General features: G+C 45.9%; 1 protein-coding gene across 3 annotated transcripts in view; it reads right to left on the bottom strand.

Moving 5' to 3' along the window:
* LOC144601928 (FERM domain-containing protein 4B-like) overlaps window positions 1-23,516 on the bottom strand; it is a 272,807-nt gene that overhangs the window by 107,831 nt on the left and 141,460 nt on the right. For all 3 annotated transcript variants that reach the window (XM_078414519.1, XM_078414517.1, XM_078414518.1), the window contains exons 3-5: window positions 23,410-23,504; window positions 12,080-12,172; window positions 5,960-6,044 (exon numbers count right to left, since the gene is read on the bottom strand). In XM_078414519.1, the coding sequence (XP_078270645.1) occupies window positions 5,960-6,044; window positions 12,080-12,172; window positions 23,410-23,504 (273 nt within the window). The remainder of the gene's footprint in view (window positions 1-5,959; window positions 6,045-12,079; window positions 12,173-23,409; window positions 23,505-23,516) is intronic.

Raw genomic sequence — 23,516 nt, 5'->3', positions numbered from 1 at the left:
TGCTGAAATGTGTTTATAATTTTGAAAATGTTTAAATTGAAGCTTTTGCAGCAAGCCATTACTTCACTTAGTTTTTACTTTAGTTTAGAGATACAGCGCGTAAACAGGCCCTTCGGCCCACCGAGTGCGCGCCGACCAGTGATCCCCACACACTAGCACCAACCTACAGACGAGGGACAATTTACGATTTTTACCGTGCCAAATTAACCTACAATACCCGAACGTCTTTGGAGTGTGGGAGGAAACCAGAGCACCCGGGGAAACCCCATGCAGTCAGGGGGAGAATGCACAAACTTCGTACCGACAGCACCTGTAGTCAGGATCAAACCGGGATCTCTGGCGCTGTAAGGCAGCAACTCTACCGCTGCGCCACCGTGCGGCCACTTCACTGGCCTAACGTACACATTCGTTATTTGAAATTGGGAATGAAAAAACAATATCACCGAGTAAAGTTGGAAAGAGTGCAGAGAAGATTTACGAGGATGTTGCCAGGATTTGAGGGTCTGAACTCCAGGGAGTTTGGGAAGTCTAGGACTTTATTCGTAAAGGGCCTGTCCCACTTAGGCGATTTTAAGGCGACTGCTGGCGACTAGGCAGTCGCCGACAGTTCGCCGGGGTGTCGCGGGCATGATCGTGAGGAGTCTTCAAAGAATCGTAGTGGATCTCGGCGCGTCGCTGAGAAATCAACCGGTATGAAATTTCTCGGCGACAGCTGGCTTGTCACCAGGTATCGTTGCTTATTGTGGGCGCTGTCGCATGCTGTTCCCAGGTTTGCTAGGTTCTCTTAGATGCATTTAGAAGCACGTAATATTAAATTAAGTAAAGTCATTTGAAGATACCATAAAAAACTTGTGTTTAACCAATTTATTTACCGTCAGGACATTTGACAGGTAGATTGGAGGCGACAGTTTGACGGTCAGGTAAGCGTGGGAATTTTCGCGATGTTTATGGCCATCAGCGATTACATTTAAAGTAGGCTCCCAACCCAGATATGCAACCCAGAAACCAGATATGCATCTCCCGTACATTTTCAAAGAATGCCCACACTCCGCACAAAAATCCATTTAACCACTTTTTAAATTAAATTTCTTAATACTGCTATTAGTAAACTGGAAGTCAATCCAGTTTATGCCTTGTTATCGTGAAGCTTGGCTTTCAAGTAACCCGGGCAAGATGTTATATTTCAAAACTCTGAAGTAATTACCGACTTGTCAGTGATTTCAGGGAAAATTAGGATGCCGGAGAAGCATTGATAGCGTGGGAATTTTGCGATGTTTCCGAAGACGGTGTAATCTCGACCTGACTCAGCATTGTCGTGGTCATTGTCGTAGGGTAATAGAAAATTTTGGCGATCTGCTACGACTTTGTCAGTCGCCGGCAGTCGCCTAAAAAATCACCCCAGGCCCTTTAGAGTGCGAGGGGTGATCTTTAAGAGGTGTATAAAATCATGATATAGAATTTCAGGGATTGAATCATTTAAAATCATAATATAGAATGAGCTCCATTGGGTATGAAAAGTGTCAAAAATGATTACAGGTGAAATAGAGATAAGTAGCTAAATTATGCATCAACATATGAATCGATATAGTGTTTCTCCAGAAAAAGAACCAATATTCTTCTGCAAAATTTCTTCTCAATTCTTTTTAATAAGCAGGTTATTCTCATGATTCAGGGGGAGAATTTCATATATGCAAACGTAGTAAGTGCATGTATGTGAATAAATCCTGTTTATTATGATTGCAACTCCATTAAACATTGGAAATGCAGTGGTGTTAGGGATTAGTGACGAGAGGGAAAGGAGGAGGTGAATTTTAAGTACAAATATCTTTCACTTCCCAATCCACAGCAAATGACTGCAGCAATTCTACGAATTTTTGAATATTTCTCCTGCGAATGAAATTTGTTTTTCCATTCCCATAACTGCAGGGCTGCTGAAATATTAGCTTTGTGGAACGATGCCACTTTCACTCTGAAATGATAAATTACAGCTAAGTGCAATTTATAATAAGCAGGCATTCCAAATCCTGTACTGAAATCAGCTTCTGCTTATAGCTCAGAAATTGATGTTGCTGGAAATAATGACTTTATTGATGGAAAACTGAAGACTGGAAATGGCCCTTGTATTCTGTGGCATATTCTGCCGAGCATCTCATTTTGCTGAGAGATCTGGACTTACAATCACTTCATGATCAACAACAAATGTTACTGCTTTTGCCGATTACACTTCAGGTTCAACAAAACATTAGCAGCCCAGTAATTGACATGCACCATGTTCTGAAAATGCAGAAATTTATAATTTTGAAAATGTTTAAATTGAAGCTTTTGCAGAGATACAGCACGTAAACAGGCCCTTCGGCCCACCGAGTGCGCGCCGACCAGTGATCCCCACACACTAGCACCAACCTACAGACGAGGGACAATTTACGATTTTTACCGTGCCAAATTAACCTACAATACCCGAACGTCTTTGGAGTGTGGGAGGAAACCAGAGCACCCGGGGAAACCCCACGCGGTCAGGGGGAGAATGCACAAACTCCGTACAGACAGCACCTGTAGTCGGGATCAAACCGGGATCTCTGGCGCTGTAAGGCAGCAACTCTACCGCTGCGCCACCGTGCGGCCACTTCACTGGCCTAACGTACACATTCGTTATTTGAAATTGGGAATGAAAAAACAATATCACCGAGTAAAGTTGGAAAGAGTGCAGAGAAGATTTACGAGGATGTTGCCAGGATTTGAGGGTCTGAACTCCAGGGAGTTTGGGAAGTCTAGGACTTTATTCGTAAAGGGCCTGTCCCACTTAGGCGATTTTAAGGCGACTGCCGGCGACTAGGCAGTCGCCGACAGTTCGCCGGGGTGTCGCGGGCATGATCGTGAGGAGTCTTCAAAGAATCGTAGTGGATCTCGGCGCGTCGCTGAGAAATCAACCGGTATGAAATTTCTCGGCGACAGCTGGCTTGTCACCAGGTATCGTTGCTTATTGTGGGCGCTGTCGCATGCTGTTCCCAGGTTTGCTAGGTTCTCTTAGATGCATTTAGGAGCACGTAATATTAAATTAAGTAAAGTCATTTGAAGATACCATAAAAAACTTGTGTTTAACCAATTTATTTACCGTCAGGACATTTGACAGGTAGATTGGAGGCGACAGTTTGACGGTCAGGTAAGCGTGGGAATTTTCGCGATGTTTATGGCCATCAGCGATTACATTTAAAGTAGGCTCCCAACCCAGATATGCAACCCAGAAACCAGATATGCATCTCCCGTACATTTTCAAAGAATGCCCACACTCCGCACAAAAATCCATTTAACCACTTTTTAAATTAAATTTCTTAATACTGCTATTAGTAAACTGGAAGTCAATCCAGTTTATGCCTTGTTACCGTGAAGCTTGGCTTTCAAGTAACCCGGGCAAGATGTTATATTTCAAAACTCTGAAGTAATTACCGACTTGTCAGTGATTTCAGGGAAAATTAGGATGCCGGAGAAGCATTGATAGCGTGGGAATTTTGCGATGTTTCCGAAGACGGTGTAATCTCGACCTGACTCAGCATTGTCGTGGTCATTGTCGTAGGGTAATAGAAAATTTTGGCGATCTGCTACGACTTTGTCAGTCGCCGGCAGTCGCCTAAAAAATCACCCCAGGCCCTTTAGAGTGCGAGGGGTGATCTTTAAGAGGTGTATAAAATCATGATATAGATAGGATAAATGCACAAATGCCCCCGAAGTAAGGGAATCAAGAACCAGGGGACATAGGTTTAAGGTGAGAGGGAAAACATTTAATGGGAACCGGAGAGTGGCAACATTTTTACTCTTCGGGTGATGAATACATGGAACGAGCCGCCTAAGGAGGTAGACGAGGCAGGTTTAATATATTTTAATAGTTAAAAGCCATTTGGACAGGGACATGGATGGAAAGGGTTTGGTGGGATGTGGGCCAAACGTGGGCAGGTGGGACAAGTGTAGATGGGGCATCTTGGTCGGCTTGGGCAAGTTGGGCCAAAGAGCCTGTGTCCATGTTGTATGACTCTATGTCTGAGCTTGCTCTTTATTAATCCATCACACTATCTACGCCTTGAGCAGTTATTTCAATTCAATGTTGTCCTAGTTCAGAATCTGTCTATTTCCAGCATTGTCTTTGACTAAAGTACCAGATATTTTCATTTGCCCTCTGGATTTGTCTTGTAGTAAGGACTAATTACAACACTCAAGAATTATTGTTTAAATCCCATAGGTCGGTGGATATATAGGAACATTTCTGAAGAAATAAATTAATTTGGAAAATAACGGTGGCGCAGCGGTAGAGCTACTGCTTTACAGCGCCAGAGACCCGGGTTCGATCCTGACTACGGGTGCTGTCTGTGTGGAGGTTATGCGTTGTCCCCGTGACATGCGTGGATTCTCCGAGATCTTCAGTTTCCTCTCACACTCCAAAGATATAGGTTAATTGGCTTGGTATAAATGTAGAATTGTCCCCAGTGTGTGTAGGGTGGTGTTAATGTGCAGGGATCGCCAGACGGTGCAGACTCAGTGGGTCGAAGTGGCCGTATCCCTAAAACTAAAAAAAACTACAACTGGATTTATAATCATTTCCCTGCAAATTTAAAGGTGATAGAAATGCTATTAAATTTTCGCTTACTGACAATTCTGAAATCCCTAAATTAGGGTGTCAGCAGATTGTGAGATGAAAGCTTATGATAATAACAATTCACAAGTCCTAATATTTCTATATTCACAAATGAACAAAGCTATCAACTATAGGTGTTAATGCGTTTTGATATTAGCAAATGTAATTAATGATCTCACTTACGCAATGTAGGTTGACATGTTTTCAACTTCAATAACTATATTTGAATCATAGTAGTTCAAAGAATATATTGTTCAATTTTCTCATAAGATGGTACAGATTCCATAGAAATAATATAAGACAATAACTGCAGATGCTGGTACAAATCGAAGGTATTTATTCACAAAATGCTGGAGTAACTCAGCAGGTCAGGCAGCATCTCAGGAGAGAAGGAATGGGTGACGTTTCGGGTCGAGACCCTTCTTCAGACTAATGTCAGGGGGGCGGGACAAAGGAAGGATATAGGTGGAGACAGGAAGATTAATAATTCCTATTCAGGCATGTGAGTGAGGTAAAAAAAAAGAGGAAAGGAGCCGAGCGCTTGCATGAGGCATACAAGGGGGGTCAAAAAATTGGATTTGTAAAAAAAATGTACACACAAAATTACCAGTTTCAAGCCTCTTTTAGTGCATTTCAAAGTAAAAACAGACATTACAAAATAATGTGAATATGTCACTGTACACTAATAACATTTTGAAGTAAATTCTCACATTAATTGATAATCAGCCCCAAAAGGTGGTAATTGGCTTTTCTGCTGTGTTTTATATTTTCACCCTGTCTTAATTAATTTAATTGTATAATCGTGTACTTAAATTTAGTATTTACTCATTACAGTTCCACCACTGATTTTCTGCCGCTCTTGGTTCCAGAGCTTTGCTGATTTATCCAGCAGGCCAAGGAAGTCAGCCATGGGGATAGATTTGCTGACTCCAGCTGGGCTGGAGTTCCAGAGCCCCGGTCGCAGGTTGCAAATTCAACCCACTGATCGGCCATGGAAGTCCCGATGCAGTCGAGATTGGCTGCCTTGCCTAGCCTAGGTGCCACATTTTCGGGGAGACTTCCAGGACGCGGGGGATTTCTCGCGGAACCCCTAGCGACCTCCAGCGGAACCCTAGTGTTCATTACAAGTCTATACATCGTTTATTTTTTTGTCTTTATTTTTTTCGATCCGATTTCTCCGTTTATTTGGCAAAGTGAAAAACGCGGAAATCATGCAAAAATCGCGGAAAATGGATTTTAAAAGCGCGGAAATCCGCGGAAAATGCACATGCCTGCTATTTAATTATAACTTATTGTACAGGTACTTTGACAATAAATTATGCTTAAAAGTCTTACCTTGTAAATGCTGGATTTTGCATTCAAAAAGAATAATTCCACTGTGGTAATGTCCTTTAGAAATGATATGTTCTCAATATAAAACCTAAAGTAAAAAAACATGGAATTAGGTCACACAAACTGCCTTAACAGATATTGTACATAGAACCGTACAGCACTCAACAGGCCTTGTGCCTCACAATGTCCTTGCTGGACTAATCTCTTCAACCTGCACACCATCCATATGCCTCCAACCCTTCCTATCTATGTATCTATCTAAAAGCCTCAATTCCCACCAGGCACCCACCACTCTTTGTATAAAAACATGTCCCACACATCTCCTTTAAACTTTGCGCCCCTCACCTTTAAAGCTCTGCCATCTAGTCCTTGTCACTTGTACCCTGAGGCAAAAGGTTCCGACAGCCTACTTCATCAATACCGCTCATAATGTTATATAGTGCTATCAGGTTTCTCCTCAACCTCCAAGGCAGCAGAGAAAACAACCCAATTGTCTCCATCTCCATCGCAAAGCTGATATGCTCTGTTCCGGGCAGCATTCTGATAAAGACGCAAAAAGCTGGAGTAATTCAATGGGTCAGGCAGCATCTCTGGAGAAAAGGAATCGCGACCCTTCTTCGGAGATGCTGCCTCATCTGCTGAGTTACTCCAGCTGTTTTGTGTCTCCCTTCGGTTTAAACCATCATCTGCAGTTCCTACCCACAGCATTCTGATAGACCTCTGCTGCACCTTGTCCAAAGGCCCCACATCCATTCTGTAACGGCATGACCAGAACTGCACACAATCCTCCAACTACGGGTCCCTACATCATCAACTCGCGGAATTTCAATAAACTTTGCTACCAATATTGCCTTTACCCGAGGACGATAAGGGAATGGAACATGCTACCACCCAACACACGTGCAGTTCCAGATGTTCAGTCATTTAAAAAGCGGATTGAGCAACTAGATCTCCTCAACTTGGTCAAAAAGCCCCCACTTCAAAATCTAATCACCACTCTACTCACTCCGACCTGCGCAAGATGACCACTCATGAGGTGTTTGTGCAGTAATCAACCAGAACCAGAACTGTGGCTGAACCAAAGTCCTATAAAGTGTAACATGACTTCCCGACTCTTACACTCAATGCCCCTATCGATGAAAGCAAGCTTACCACAAGCCCTCTTGACCACTCTCTCTACTCATGTTGCCAATTTCAGGGAACTATGGACTTGGACCCCAAGATCCTTCTGTACATCAGTGCTGTTCGGGGTCTTGTTGACCCCCAGCTGAATACTTTCCCCTGACATTCGATCTCCTAAAGTGCACTGACACTTGCTCGGATTAAACTCCATCTGCCATATACAATTTCTGCATTTTACTTGTAACAAAGCGATCGACATTTATTGTTATTTATTATCATTACATTAAAATATTATTTTTGCACCAATGGCAAATAAAGCAACATTGGGAGTTTTCGGCTGCTCACATGCACCACCTAGTGGACAGTTACAGAACTGAGGAAGCTGTTCTGAAGGATGATACGATACGATACTATACGATACAACTTTATTTATCCCAGGACGGAAATTGATCTGCCAACAGTCATAAAACACAAGATACATGTAACATGAAGTTAAAGTGAAGAGTGGAAAGGATTGGGGATGTACAAAGATTGGGGGGGTGGGGAGGGGAGGGAGTCAGTCTACGACAGAAGGAGGAGTTGTACACTTTGATAGCCACAGGGAAGAAGGATCTCCTGTGTCGTTCGGTACTGCAGAATTGGACTGAGTCAGGACATTTTTATTGTCGTATGTCCGAGATACAACAATTAAATTCTTTCTTACAGCAGCACAACAGAATATGTAAACACAGTACACTGTAAACAATATAATAAACGAGAAAATAAAGTTCAGTGTGTGTACATATATAGAAACATAGAAAATAGGTGCAGGAGTAGGCCATTCGGCCCTTCGAGCCTGCACTACCATTCAATATGATCATGGCTGATCATCCAGCTCAGTAGCCTGTACCTGCCTTCTCTCCATACCCCCTGATCCCTTTAGCAAAAAGGGCCACATCTAACTCCCTCTTAAATATAGCCAATGAACTGGCCTCAACTACCTTCTGTGGCAGAGAATTCCACAGACTCACCACTCTCTGTGTAAAGAAATGTTTTCTCATCTCGGTCCTAAAAGACTTCCCCCTTATCCTTAAGCTGTGACCCCTGGTTCTGGACTCCCCCAACATCGGGAACAATCTTCCCGCATCTAGCCTCTCCAACCCCTTAAGAATTTTATATGTTTCTATAAGATCCCCCCTCAGTCTTCTAAATTCCAGCGAGTACAAGCCCAGTCTATCCAGTCTTTCCTCATATGCAAGTCCCGCCATCCCAGGGATCAATCTGGTGAACCTTCTCTGTACTCCCTCTAAGGCAAGAACGTCTTTCCTCAGGTTAGGAACACGCACACACACACGGCGCCATGGAGGCGTCCGGTCGATGATGGCGCCATCGGACGGACGAGGACGGACACGTGGAAGTGAGGACGCTGCTGCCAGGGGAAGGAACAAAGGAGGAGGGGGACCGCTGTGAGGGAGGGGGAAGAACAATGGGGACCCGTGGTGGGGGAGGGGGGTTGCCGTGAGGGCGGGGGAAGAACAATGGACAATGGAGGACCCGGCGTGGGGGGAGCGCAGTGAGGAGGGGGAAGAACAATGGGGACCCGTGGTGGGGGGTTTGCCGTGAGGGCGGGGGGAGGGAGGTAAAAACAAAGGGAGACCTGGCGAGCGGCCCTTTACGGGCGACTATTTGCATACCTTGGGTACGCAAGCAAAGAATTTCACTGTGACGTGTCACATGTGACAATAAAGTAGTCATTCATTCCTACTCACATATACAAATACATACACACACACGCACGGACAAACGTACACATAAAAAAACAAACGGACAATAATAGATGAGAATAATAAGAGATGAGAATATACATGTTCAAGAAGTCAACCTAGATCATTTGATGCAGTTTTTCTTTGATGCACTTACCCCTCATTTCAAACGTATGAATTTTTTTTAACAGATACACTCTGCACTCTGACAGAATTAAAATCTAAAAGTGGTGGTATTATATAATATACCATGAAATACATTGGATTTTTAAGATGAAGTGTATTCATTTTCTTCTGAGCTGACAATATATTATAGACTATTAAAATACTTCAAACAAGTATGCAGACTGAATTTCTGCTGCATTGCTTCTCATGTTAATAGTTCTATCTGATTGATTAGTAATCTGTCTCGCTTGCTAGAGGCACCGAGGCCATCAAATTCTTAGCAGTTAATTGCTTCACTGAAACTTAAGCAGAGAAATTATTCACATTACCGGAACATTGAAAATTTATTTTCTGAAGCAACGATTAACTGTAGCTGAAGTTACGGAGTTATTTTGGATTACAAGAGTCTCTGCCTCTGTGCAGCATCGATAATTAGCAAAATCAGAGAACGCAGCTTAAATGTAGCAACTCTCAGCGACTGGTTTCTTCGAGCTGATGGTGGATTGGGCTACTTGAGTTACTTCTATACAAAGCAAACCTGTCAAAGAAAGCATGCAAAGGTAGACACAAAATGCTGGAGTAACTCAGCGGGTCAGGCAGCATCTCTGGAGAGAAGGAATGGGTGACGTTTCGGGTCAAGACCCTTCTTCAGACTGAAGAAGGGTCTCGACCCGAAACGTCACCCATTCCTTCTCGCCATGTGGTGGCATCGGCCATTTTCTATGGAGTGGTCTGCTGGAGCAGCAGCATCTCAGCGGCGGAAGGGAAGAGACTCGACAAGCTGGTCAGGAAGGCCAGCTCTGTCCTGGGTTGCCCCCTCGACTCAGTGCAGGTTGTGGGAGAGAGGAGGATGATGGCAAAACTAACAACGACTCCCACCCCATGCAGGACACTGTCACTGCACTGAGTTGCTCCTTCAGTGACAGACTCCTTCACCCCAAGTGCGTGAAGGAGAGATATAGGAGGTCCTTCCTTCCCGCTGCTGTGAGACTGCACAACCAGCACTGCTCCCAGCAGACCAGTCAACAATAACAGCTAAGGACACACAGAAAACTGATGACAATTTATATATCTTTTATTTATAATGAATGATCTCTTGCTATCCACTTTGCTGCTGTAACACTGTAAATTTCCCCGGTGTGGGGCGAATAAAGGAATATATTATTATTATTATTAAAGCATGCACATCTTTAAAGTTTTCTTGAGCTTAAATATTTCACTGATGTTAAAGAAATGAAGCAACAGGTAAATTCAAACGTTGCAGCTTCGAGTGACAAGTAAGGTGTCATCTCATCTCCACACTATCTGATGACTACAAGCATTGCAGGAAGCTTTTATCCAGAATGTAATTAGCACCCAACCTAGAAAATTCCTCCTCACCTACCCTCAACTTTCTTTACCCTTATTCCAACTCTTCTCTTCAAACAACTGCCTTTCAATGACCCCCAATTAATACTTTGAAGCTAAAAACACAGAGGATCAACAGTTTTTTGACAATTAGCCTACAAACACTACCCCCTCCTGACCCGCTGTTACTCCAGCATTTTGTGTCTATCTTTGATGTAAACCAGCATCTGCTATTGAGGGAATGCAGCCTAGGTTCACCAGGAGTCTATTTTTTTAAAAACCAGCAGGCTTAGCCCTAAAGGGGCTTGCCCCCCCCCCCCCCCATATCAAAAATCTTCTAACCCACCACTCTATCTCCAGGTCCCTCAGGTCGGCCGATTTGGGGCTACTCACTATCCCGCGGTCTAGGCTTAAGCTCGGGGTGACCGCGCTTTTGCAGTTGCAGCTCCGAGACTTTGGAACAGCATCCCTCTCCCCATCAGAACTGCCCCCTCCATCCACTCCTTTAAGTCCAGGCTCAAAACCTATTTCTACTCCCTAGCGTTTGAGGCCCTCTGAGGGGGCGCTGTGAACTGTTTGTGTATGTGCTGTTATGTTTGTGTGCCATTGTATGTTCGTTTCTTAGTACCTGAACTGATGTACAGCACTTTGGTCAACGTGGGTTGTTTTTTTATAAATGTGTTATACAAATAAAATTGACTTGACTTGACTTGACTCTCCCTGACTCTCAGTCTAATGAAGGGTCTCGACCCGAAACGTCACCCATTCCTTTTCTCGAGAGATGCTGCCTGTCCCGCCGAGTTACTCCAGCATTTCGTGTCTGTCTTCAGTGTAAACCAGCATCTGCAGTTCCATCCTGCACCACTCATCATGCACATGTTGGACAACATTCAGGAAAAGTAAGTGTGTGGGTGGGTTAATTAAATTTTTATCAATTAATTAACAAGCCTAAACATTTTCATCATATAAAGGTGTTTCTCTTTTCCATTTAGTTTTTTAAAAAAAACATTTTTAATTGGTTCACTTTCAAAATTGCTTTTAAATGCTTTTGGATAATCCAAACATTCAAAGGCTTTGAAAGCTTGGAGCAGAATTCGGCTTTTACTCAGGACCCTGAGCTGAAACATCACCTCTCCACATCCTCCTGAGATGCTGCCTGACTAGCTGAGTTACTCTGGCATTTTGTGTGTCTCGGCACTTCCCAGTGTTTACCAGTGGAATGATGAGTGAATGAATGTATGAAAAGTTTATTGTCACATGTGACAAGCCACAGTGAAATTCTTTGCTTGCAAACCATGCCAAGATCCCCATTGCCCATTGTTCTAGGAAAGAACTGCAGATGCTGGTTTCAATCGTAGACACAAAATGCTGGAGTGACTCAGTGGGACAGGCAGCATCTCTGGAGAGAAGGAATAGGTGACGTTTCTATTCACCCATTCCTTCTCTCCAGAGATGCTGCCTGTTCCGCTGAGACTCCAGCATTTTGTGCCCATTGTTCTACCCCCCCCCCCCCCCACCCCTGACGACGGTCCCCCCCACGCCGGGTCCCCCTTTGTTCCTTCCCTCGGCAGCGACCTCCTCACTTCACACGTCCGGCGGTTGGCGCCATCGTCGGCAACCGTGCTGACCTCTCGACTAACGCCGCCAGGTCCTCTCCTGAGGCCTCCATGGCGCCGACCCGGGCAAGAAATATGTCACTCGGGTGCGTCATCTGAGCTCAGCTTTATCCAAACACGAATCAACTCACTTGACTGAAAAGAATAAGGCCACCGGCTCGGTTTTCTTAGGCAAATCATGATCCAATACTCGGCGATCCAGCTGGAGCCAATTACTCTGACCTCTGTGGAGAACAACATGTTATGTTAGAAGGTCACAAATAATGGCATGTCATTAAGCAAATTTTTTTTGGATACATAATAGGCATTTTTATTAATGAATTGCTCCCTGATTGCAACGACGCTGTCATAATCACTCTGCTCACACAAACCTACGAGATAAGAGTCGACGACCGCACAATTTTCATCTCAGGCTGTTGTTCTCATGACTTTCACTTTACTTTCGACTCGGAGAATGTACAAACTCTGTACAGACAAGCACCCTTGGACAGGATCGAAAACCCGAGTCTCCGCGCTGTGAGGCAGCAACTCTACCGCCGCGCCACCGTGCCCCCCCTCCCCCTCCCCCCCACCCACCCCCGCAAGACAGAGACACTTCGGTGACAATTTTGGAGGATCACTAGAAAATGACACCAACTGGGTCGTCCAGGAACTTAAAGCTGTAAAATGTTCACACCAAGAGATGGAACAAATGGTGAACAATGTAGCCCACTCACTCAATAAGGAACGGCACGGTGGCACAGCAGCAGAGTTGCTGCCTCACAGCACCCAGAGACCCGGGTTCGATCCAGTCTATGGGTGCTTGTCTGTACATTCTCCCTGTGACCCTATGGGTTTTCTCCGGTCTCCTCCCACACTCCGAAGACGCACAGGTTTGAATTGAATTGAAAACATTATTGTCACGCTGTGAAAACGGAGAGGATGAGACGGAGCTTCTTCCCACAGGCCATCAGGACTGTCAACTTTTATAACCCCAGAGACTAAATTTTTGTCGACACTAATAGTAACTTATTAACTTTATTTATATGCTGTAACTGTAATTCTTTTTGTGCACAACCCGCAGGCATTGCCACTTTCATTTCACTGCACATCGTGTATGTGTATGTGACAAATAAATTTGACTTGACTTGACAAGTCACAGTGAAATTCTTTGCTTGTGTACCCAAGGTATGCAAATAGTCGCCACACAAGGTTACAAAGTACCCCGCACCAGGTCCCCCCTTTGTTCTCCCCCTCCCTCACGACGGTCCCCCCCACACCAGGTCCCCTTTATCCGTTTGTCGGTTAATTGGCTTGGTATAATTGTACATGGACCCTAGTGGGTGTAGGATAGTGTAAGTGCCTGGGGGTGGCTGGTCGGCATGGACTCGGTGGGCCGAAGAGCCTGTATCCCACGCTGTATCTCTAAGCTAAGCTTATGTAAACTGGCAATGAAAAGAGATGCAGAGGAAACACTGGTCTTCAGAATTTAATGAATAGCAACCAATATTTAAATGGTACATTTTTCACAAATGAAATAAACTCAGTTCGACAACTGAAACAATTTAGTATAATGGGTGTTAATATCCAAATGGATAAGGGGTAAATTCTAATTCATTTGGTTGCCATAGCGATGTGTTCTTATGATAAGAGATAACAATATGCCATGCCAATGACCTGTTGTGTTAGAGATATTTGTAAGAAGGATCTGCAGATGCTGATTTAAACCGAAGATAGACACAAGAAGCTGGAGTAACGCAGCAGGTCAGGCAGCATCTCTGGAGAGAAGGAATGGGTGACGTTTCGGGTCGAGACCCTTCTTCAGACTGGTTAGGGATAAGGGAAAGGAGAGAGATATAGACGGTGATGTGGAGAGATAAAGAACAATGAATGAAAGATATGCAAAAAAATTACGATGATAAAGAAAACAGGCCATTGTTGGCTGTTTGTAGGGTGCAAATGAGAAGCTAGTGCGACTTGGGTGGGGGGAGGGATAGAGAGAGAGAGAGGGAATGTCAGGGCTACCTGAAGTGAGGGAAATCAACATTCATCCCACTGGGCTGTAAGCTGCCCAGGCGAAATATGAGATGCTGTTCCTCCAATTTGCAAAGATATTATTTGTTTTATCAGTACAAGGTAACCTTGTTCGTAATCGACATAATGAAGTACAACTCCAGTCCAATAGCTTCTACGGAGTGTAATGAATGGATTTTGCAGCAGGGAATTAACTCTTTCTTGTCACCATTTGAAAATAACATCGAGCCGAATTTGATTCTTTGGCCTGGATTTTCAGTACAAGTATTCGGTAGTGGAGGAGTTCCCCAGGGCTAGTTTAAGAATAAGGGGGAGGCCATTTACGACTGATGGACACAAAATGCTGGAGTAATTCAGCAGGTCAGGCAGCATCTCAGGAGAGAAGGAATGGGTGACGTTTCGGGTTACGGTGGGGCAGTGGTAGAGTTGCTGCCTCACAGCGCCAGAGATCCGGGTTCGATCGTGACTACAGGTGCTGTCTGTATGGATTTTCTACGTTCTCCCCAAGACCAAGTGGGTTTTCTCTGGGTGCTCCAGTTTCCTCCCACACTCTAGAGACATGCAGGTTTGCAGGTTAATTGGCTTTGGTACATATTGTAACCTGTCCCTAGTGTGTAGTGTGTGCTAATGTATGGGGATCATTGGTGGACTCGATGGGCTGAAGGGCCTGTTTCCATGCTGTATCTCTAAAGTGTATAAAATCACGAGAGGAATAAATCAGGTCGATGCACAGAATCTCTTGCCCAGAGTAGGGGAATCGAGGACCAGAGGACAGGGGTTCAAGGTGAAGGGGAAAAGATTTAATAGGAATCTGAGCGGTAACGTTTTCACACAAAGGTTGGTGGGTGTAAGGAACATAGAAACATAGAAAATAGGTGCAGGAGTAGGCCATTCGGCCCTTCGAGCCTGCACCGCCATTCAATATGATCATGGCTGATCATCCAACTCAGTATCCCGTACCTGCCTTCTCTCCATACCCCCTGATCCCTTTAGCCACAAGGGCCACATCTAACTCCCTCTTAAATATAGCCAATGAACTGGCCTCAACTACCTTCAGTGGCAGAGAATTCCACAAGTTGAGGCTGGGACTATCCCAACGTTTAAGAAACAGTTAGACAGGTACATGGATAAGACAAGTTTGGAGGGATATGGACCAAACTTAGGCAGGTGGGACTAGTACAGCTGGGACATGTTGGCTGGTGTGGGCAAGTTGGGCCGAAGGGCCTGTTTCCACACTGCATTACTCTATGACTCTAAGTCAATCTTTTAATTTCAACTGAATATTCCTGAGCAGATTTAGTCTCACATTAATTGCTTGAGAATTTAATAAGTAATGCACAAGAGCCAATTATCTTTGGAGATAGCAAAGCAAGATTACTTTCCCTACTGACGTGGTGCAGTAAATAGATGTCATTGATATTCAACCGTTAACATTAGCTGGATTCAAAATTACAATTTGCACCACAGTGTGCCAACAAAATATATTACAATATGCAGAGAGACAATGCAGCATTTTCAATGATGCAATTTAATTTTGTCTCATTTAAATTGTAAAGCAGTGTCATTAGCCCCATAATTGACTTATTTTTGCTGATTATTTTAATGGTGCCATAGTTGTCAAGAGTGCAGCCTGACACTCAACTCTACATCCAGGAAGGGTTTTTTAAACAAAGAACTGTGCTGGGGAAGCAGTCCGTTCACCAGTTGCACAACGAGCACCGTTAACTTGTTCAATTTTACAGGAAATTAGGGAATAACCTTCCAGTTTGGAGTGTAAAACACGATTCTCCCATGTTCTTTTGCCAAGACCAACACTGACAAGACAAAGGCTTCACTCAAGATAGAGGGGAAAGCACATTGTATAAACACAGTCCAGACTACAGCAAATAAGTGCTAATGGGAGCAAGTGATCTTTCCCACAATGGGGGGTAGTTTCTTGCCACACTTCACAGATACTGGAAGTAAATCTATTCACCTCTTAGCTCAAATCTTTGTGAAAATTCTCAGAGGGGACAGCTGTCAAATTCCAGGAACAAATTTCACTCAGCCCACCGCAAGTGTAACACAGAGTTGCTGCCTCCCGGCGCCAGAGATCCAGGTTCGATCCTGACTACGGGTGCTGTCTGTACAGAGTTTGTACATTCTCTCTGTGACCGCAAGGGTTTTCTCCGGGTGCTCCGGTTTCCTCCCACACTTCAAAGGTGTGCAGGTTTGTACATTAATTTTTTTTCAGTAAACTGTCCCGATCGTGTAAGATTTATCTAGTGTACGGATGATCGCTGGTCCGCGTGGACTTGGTGGGCCAAAGGGCCTGTTTCCTTCAGACTGAAACGTCACCTATTTCTTCTCTCCAGAGATGCTGCCTGACCCGCTGAGTTACTCCAGCATTTTGTGTCTTATCTTTAGTGTAAACCAGCGTCTGCTGTTCCTTCCTGCACATCAAGCCAATGAAATCTGATTTGTTATTTCACACTTGGAGAGCAATTTAATTTTTCAGTAGAAACAACGAACACCTGATGCCGGTTGACACCAAAGATAGACACAAAGTGCTGGGGTAACTCAGCGGGTCAGGCAGCATCTCTGGAGAAAAAGGATGGGTGGCGTTTTGGGTCGGGCTCAGACTTCCTCAGACTGAAATGTATAACCAGGACTGAACCCTGTACACAAGGCCACAGGAACATGGAATAACTGAATGAGTAAATCTCAGGTGCTCATTTTTACAATGGGGCAGATTAATTGACTCACGGGAATTTATCTACTTTATCTACTAAAACATTTTATTTCATTATAACGGCACAGTGCCACCGCCGATTAGAGCCGCAGCCTCAGCACCGGAGACCTGGGTTCAATCCTGATGTCAGGCGCTGTCTGGGTGGTGTTTGCACGTCCTCCCTGCAAATGAGTGTGCTTCCTCTGGGTGCTCTGGTTTTCTCCCACATCTCAAAGACGTGCGAATCTGTAGCTTAATTTGCCTCTGTAAATTGCCCCCTCGTGTGCAGGGAGTGGATGAGAACGTGGGATAACATAGAACTAGTGTGAACAGGTGATTGATGGTCGGAGTGGTCTTGGTGGGCCGAAGGGCCTGTTTCCATTGCTGTTTCTCTAAACTAAAAAAAATGTAACTAAATTATTACACGTTTGTGGCGGCTCCCAAGGGTCGGGCCATACCACTACCGACCCCTCGGCACGGGAATGGACCAGTCCAGGGGGGCGTTCCGGTACTAGAGATATAAGGACAAGGTTTTGGGCGCGAAACCATTCCGGCAGACTCGACCCGTCTGATAACCGACTATTAAAACCTTAACGCCCCAAAATACCTGGCTCCTTGCCTTTATTTCGGGCCTCTACCGACGCGCCACATTGGTGACCTCGACGGTCCATTCATATTATGATGGGCACAAGAGCAAAAACCGACCGCCCGTCCAGCTCGCAGGCCGACCAGGCCCCAGCTGTCGACGCGTAAGGCATCAAGCTCCCGACCTTCTGGACCACCTGGGCTCGCGTTTGGTTTTACCAAGCGGAGGCCCAGTTCCAGCTGCGGGGCATCACATCCGATGACACCCGTTTCTTCCACCTGGTGGGAGCCCTTGACCAGGACGCGGCCGAAGAGGTAACGGAGTTCCCACAGGACTCATCCCGAGGAGATGACCACCGGCACCCCAAAGCGAGCAATCCAGTGCGCGGCCAACGCACGAGGACATACCGCTGGCCGATACATCAACAGCCACATGCGCTCGTGCGTTGGCCTCGCACTGGATTGCTCGCATTGGGGTGCCGGTGGTCATCTCCTCGGACCGGGGGCCACAGTTCACCTCCGAGCTGTGGTCGGCCATGGCCCACCTGTTGGGCGTGCGGCTGCATCACACCACGGCTTATCACCCGCAGGCAAACGGCCTGGTGGAGAGGTTCCACCGGCAGCTGAAGACAGCGCTGAAGGCGCGACTCTCCGGCCCCGACTGGATGGACGAGCTACCATGGGTCTTGCTGGGCATCCGGACTGCGCCCAAGGAAGACCTGGCTTCATCGTCAGCGGAGCTCGTATACGGGTTCCCGCTCACGGTGCCCGGGGAGTTCGTGCCCTCGTTGCCGGGGCGAGAGGAACCGCCCTCATCCACCCTACAGCGCCTCCGAGAGCGAGTTGGCAAGCTCGCACCCGTGCCGACGTCCCGCCATGGGACATTCCGCCCTTACGTGCCATCGGCCCTCCAGGACTGTGCCTTTGTGTTCCTGCGCCGTGACGCCCACCGGACGCCACTCCGGAGGCCATATGAGGGCCCGTACTGGGTGCTGGAGCACGGACAGACAACCTTTATCTTGGACATGGGCGGCCGGCCGGAGGCCGTGTCAATTGACCGCCTGAAGCCGGCCCACTTAGACATCGACCAACCGGTGCGGGTTGCCCAGCCTCGGTCACGAGGTCGCCCACCCTTCCGGGACCCTCCACCTGTCCCTCCAACTGTGCCTCCCCCAGCCCCTCTGTCGACCGATTACCGTACGCGGTCCGGTCGGGTTGTGCGACCACCAGTGCGTTTTGTGCCTCCGGTTCTGGGGGGGGGTCCTGTGGCGGCTCCCAAGGGTCGGGCCATACCACTACCGACCCCTCGGCACGGGAATGGACCAGTCCAGGGCGGCGGTCCGGTACTAGAGATATAAGGACAAGGTTTTGGGCGCGAAGCCATTCCGGCAGACTCGACCCGTCTGATAACCGACTATTAAAACCTTAACGCTCCAAAATACCTGACTCCTTGCCTTTATTTCGGCCTCTACCGACGCGCCACACGTTAAACCAATATTATTTAAATTGACTCCATCTACACTTCACGCTGCCTCGGCAAGGCCACCACCATCATCAAAGACCAGTCTCTCTCACTCCCTCTTCTCCCCTCTCCCACAGGGCACGAGGTACACAAGTGTGAAAACGCACACCTCCAGATTCAGGGACAGTTTCTTCGCAGCTGTTATCAGGCAACTGAACCATACTACCAACAACTGCAGCGTGGTCCTGAGCTACAATCTACCTCATTAAAGACCCTCAGACTATCTTTAATCAGATTATTCACAAAATGCTGGAGTAACTCAGCAGGTCAGGCAGCATCTCGGGAGAGAAGGAATGGGTGACGTTTCGGGTCGAGACCCTTCTTCAGACTGATGTCGGGGGTGGGACAAAGGAAGGATATAGGTGGAGACAGGAAGATAGAGGGAGATCTGGGAAGGAGGAGGGGAAGGGAGGGACAGAGGAGCTATCTGAAGTTGGAGAAGTCGACGTTCATACCACCGGGCCGCAAACTGCCCAGGCGAAATATGAGGTGCTGCTCCTCCAATTTCCGGCGGGCCTCACTATGGCACTGGAGGAGGCCCATGACAGAGAGGTCAGACTGGGAATGGGAGGGGGAGTTAAAGTGCTGGGCCACCGGGAGATCAGTTGCGTTAATGCGGACCGAGCGCAGGTGTAAATCAGACTTTAATCAGACTTTAATCAGACTTTAATCAGACCGAGCGCAGGTGTAAATCAGACTTTAATCAGACTTTACTGGCATTATCTTGCACAAAACGTTATTCCCTTTCTCCTGCATTTGCACACTGTGGAGGGCTTGATTGTAATCATGTAGAGCTTTTCTGTTGAATGGATGGCACGCAACAAAAAGGTTTCACTGTACCTTGGTACACGTGAGAATCGACTAAACTGAACTAAACTAACGGGTTCCCGAAAATGTTCACGCTGAATTATTCTGCTTTACAGTTATTTAGAACCATAAAAATAGAATTATTACGAGAACATTAAAAATAAGAAACTTCCCTTCCCAGCATTAAAGTAGGTGTGGACAGCAGTACACCAACAGGAAACACACTAATGTTCAAATCCACTAGGAGTTTGCAGCATATCGCTGCCCTTCGTTTCCTTTCTTTCATTCGGGATGTGGGCGTTGCTGCTAAAGCCTGCATTTACTGCCCAGCCCTGATTGTGGTTGAGAAAGTAATGGTGACCTGCCTCCTCCCTTGCTCTGTGTTGCAAAGGTAGTCACACAGTGTTGTTGGACAAAGGGCTCCGGTACTTAGACCCAGTCATAATCACAGAATGGCAACATTGTTCAGAGGCAGGATACAGTGCAATTTGCTGGAAGACCTGATAGTGGTAGCATTCTCACACACTATTCATGTATTCAAGAGAGAGTTAGATATAGCTCCGAGGGCTAACGGAATCAAGGGATATGGGGAGAAAACAGGAACGGGGTACTGATTTTGGATGATCAGCCATGATCATATTGAATGGCGGTGCTGGCTCAAAGGGCCGAATGACCTACTCCTGCACCTATTTTCTGCGGCTAATTTTCTACTACTGCCCAGATGCATGAGAATGCATGTTCCCAAGTTCAAAGGAGCACAATTAGGCCATTCGGCCCATCGAGTCTACTCTGCCATTGAATCATGGCTGATCTATCTTTCCCTCTCCACCCCACTCTTCTACCTTCTCCCCACCCTTACTAATCAGGCGGTATGGTGGTTGCTGCTGAGTTGCTGCCTTACAGCGCCAGAGACCCGGGTTCTATCCTGACTACGGGTGCTTGTCTGTGCAGAGTTTGTACGTTCTCCCCGTGACCTGCGTGGGTTTTCTCCTGGATCTCTGGTTTCCTCCCACACTCCAAAGACGTACAGGTTTGTAGGTTAATTGGCTAGGTGCAATTATAAATTGCCCCTAGTGTGTGTAGGATAGTGTTCGTGTACAGGAATTGTTGGTCGGCATGGACCGGGTGGGCAGAAGGGCCTGTTTCCTTGCTGTATCGCCAAACTAAACTAAACTAATCTGCTTAAAAAATGTTTGAGTGATGCTGTTGAAGTATCTTTGGAAAATTATTCTAGTGAGGATGAATCGATCTTCACATTAACGTAAACATGGAAGAGTGAAGCCTTTTAACATAAAATGTTAACCACCCATTAGTTGAAAATGGCGCCAAAACCTGGCAACTCTTGCATGCGGTCTCAGTGGACTATTTCTCTGCACTTGGTACTGATCGGGGATTGTGCTTGGGTATGGCAATACTTTACTGCATTGTATACAAAAAAAGAATTTCACTGTACATGTGTACATATGTCAAAAAAGAACCATCGAACCATCACTAGCCAGGCTCTCTTCCAGCTTTCTCTCAACCCCCTCCCCCACCACAATCAACTGAGGAAGGGTCCCGACCTGAATTTAGAAGGCTGAGGAGGGACCTCATTGAAACTAACCGAATCGTGAAAGGCCTGGATAGAATGGATGTGGGAAGGATGTTTCCGCTCGTGGGAGAGTCTGGGACCAGAGGCCATGGTCTCAGGATTCCTTCAGAAAGGAGACGAGGAGGAATCTCTTTGGTCAGAAGGTGGTGAATCTGTGGAAGTCACTGCCACAGAAGGCCATGGAGGCCAAATCAATTGATATTTTTAAGGCGGGGATTGATAGATTGTTCAATAGTACAGGTGTCACGGGCTAAGGGGAAGAGGCAGGAGAATTGAGGGGTTGAGAGGGAGAGATGGATCAGCCATGATTGAATGGCGGTGTAGACACGATGGGCCAAATGGCCTAATACTGCTCCTATAACTTATAACTTATGAAAGGCCATGGATCCAGACAGAGGTGCTGCCTGACCCAGTGAGTTACTCCAAATCAACATAGCACGCTGATCAAGTCCCTGCCTATTTTCCACACTTCCTATGGGGATGAGGTGCACATCCACTCATTCCTTCACTCACACTGTGTCCAGTGTGGCTTGGACCGCAGGTGCCAACTCAACGGGTGCCATTTTGCCACAAATTTGACAGCCCTGTTCCAACCCAAAGCACCATAATCGTACTGCAACCAATATGCCAGGAAAATGTAGCATAACTAGATTGATAAGCACACTGATTCATTGACCACAATGAGCTCTGCGGAAGTAAGGTATATTTTAACTGTTGCAGGAAGGAACTGCAGATGCTAGTTTACACCGATGATAGACACATTGTAATCATGTGTCGTCTTTCCGCTGACTGGATAGCATGCATCCAAACCGCATTTCACTGTTCCACGAGACAATAAATGAAGTAAAAACTAAAGAGAGACACAAAAGGCTGGAGTAACTCAGCGGGTCAGACAGCATCTCTGGCGAGAAGGAATTGGTGATGTTTCAGGTCGAGACCCTTCTTCAGACTGAAAGTCAGGGGTTGGAGTGATGAGAGGCCCTTCTTCAGACCCGAAACATCGCCTATTCTTTTCCTCCAGAGATGCTGCCTGACCGGCCCTGTTGCTCCACCTTTATGTGCCTATTTTTGACTGTTATTCTGTGCAAACGACAGCCCCTGCCTGCATAAGCATGCTGATAAGATTAAAAGTAGCCTGTTTTTTCTTGTTGCTCAAATTACACATGCAGTCATTTCTTGACATGTTTTATAAGATAGGCAATGCTACTTATGAAAACAATATCCTTTTTGCTGTGAAGAAAAAGCAGGAAAAGCGTGTTTCAAACCAACAGTACTGACTTTTATAAATATCGCGCACAGATGGATATGCTCTGAGATTGCAACTGGTTACATGTTCCATTTAGTGACAATATGAACCATGTGAACACTGATAAGAATTCTTATTCAATGTTGCTGAATTGCTAATGAACTATTTTTAGCAATAAACTGCACAAAATATCTATAATCAACAACAACACATTGCTATGGATGTGGACACACTGTGGATGGATGGCTCAATCATGATTGTGTATAGTCTTTCCGCTGACTGGATAGCACGCATCATCCACGGTGGCGCAGCGGTAGAGTTGCTGCCTCACAGCGCCAGAGACCCAGGGTCGATCCTGGCTAAGGGTGCTTGTCTGTACGGAGTTTGTACGTTCTCCCCGTGACCTGCGTGGGTTTTCTCTGATAACTCTGGTTTCCTCCCACACTCCAAAGGCGTACAGGTTTGTAGGTTAATTGGATTGGTATTAATGTAAAAATTGTCCCCGGTAGAGGATAATGTTAATGTCGGGGTCGCTGGTCAGTGCAGACTCGGTGGGCCGAAGGGCCTGTTTCTGGGCGGTATCTCTAAATTAAACTAAACTAAACATCTAAAGAGCTTTCTACTGTACCTGTACAGTACTTCTACTGTACTGTGTATGGTACCTGTACCCCGAGGTACTGTAGAATAAACTAATAAACACATAAGAATAAACTAATAAACTAAAAACTATAACTGCGGAACGCAGTTTAGTTGCAGAATATTTAACATTTGTAGGAAAGAACTGCAGATGCTGGTTTAAATTGAAGGTAGACACAAAATGCTGGAGTAACTCTGCAGGACAGGCAGCATCTCTGGAGAGAAGGAATAGGTGACGTTTTGGGTCGAGACCCGAAACGTCACCCACTCCTTCTTACCAGACATGCTGCCTGTCCCGCTGAGTTACTCCGGCATTTTGTGTCTACCTAATATTTTAAATTGTTAACTTACGTGTCATCAATAAATGTTATTCCAAAATATTCCTTCTCTTTGAGGTTGAAATGAGATGCCACCAGATCCAGCAGCTCCCTTGACAGAAGCTTAGGCTGAAAATATTT

This window comes from Rhinoraja longicauda, chromosome 17, assembly GCF_053455715.1.
Source record: "Rhinoraja longicauda isolate Sanriku21f chromosome 17, sRhiLon1.1, whole genome shotgun sequence".
NCBI lineage: Eukaryota > Metazoa > Chordata > Chondrichthyes > Rajiformes > Arhynchobatidae > Rhinoraja > Rhinoraja longicauda.
This window is presented reverse-complemented; position numbering and strand designations above follow the sequence as displayed.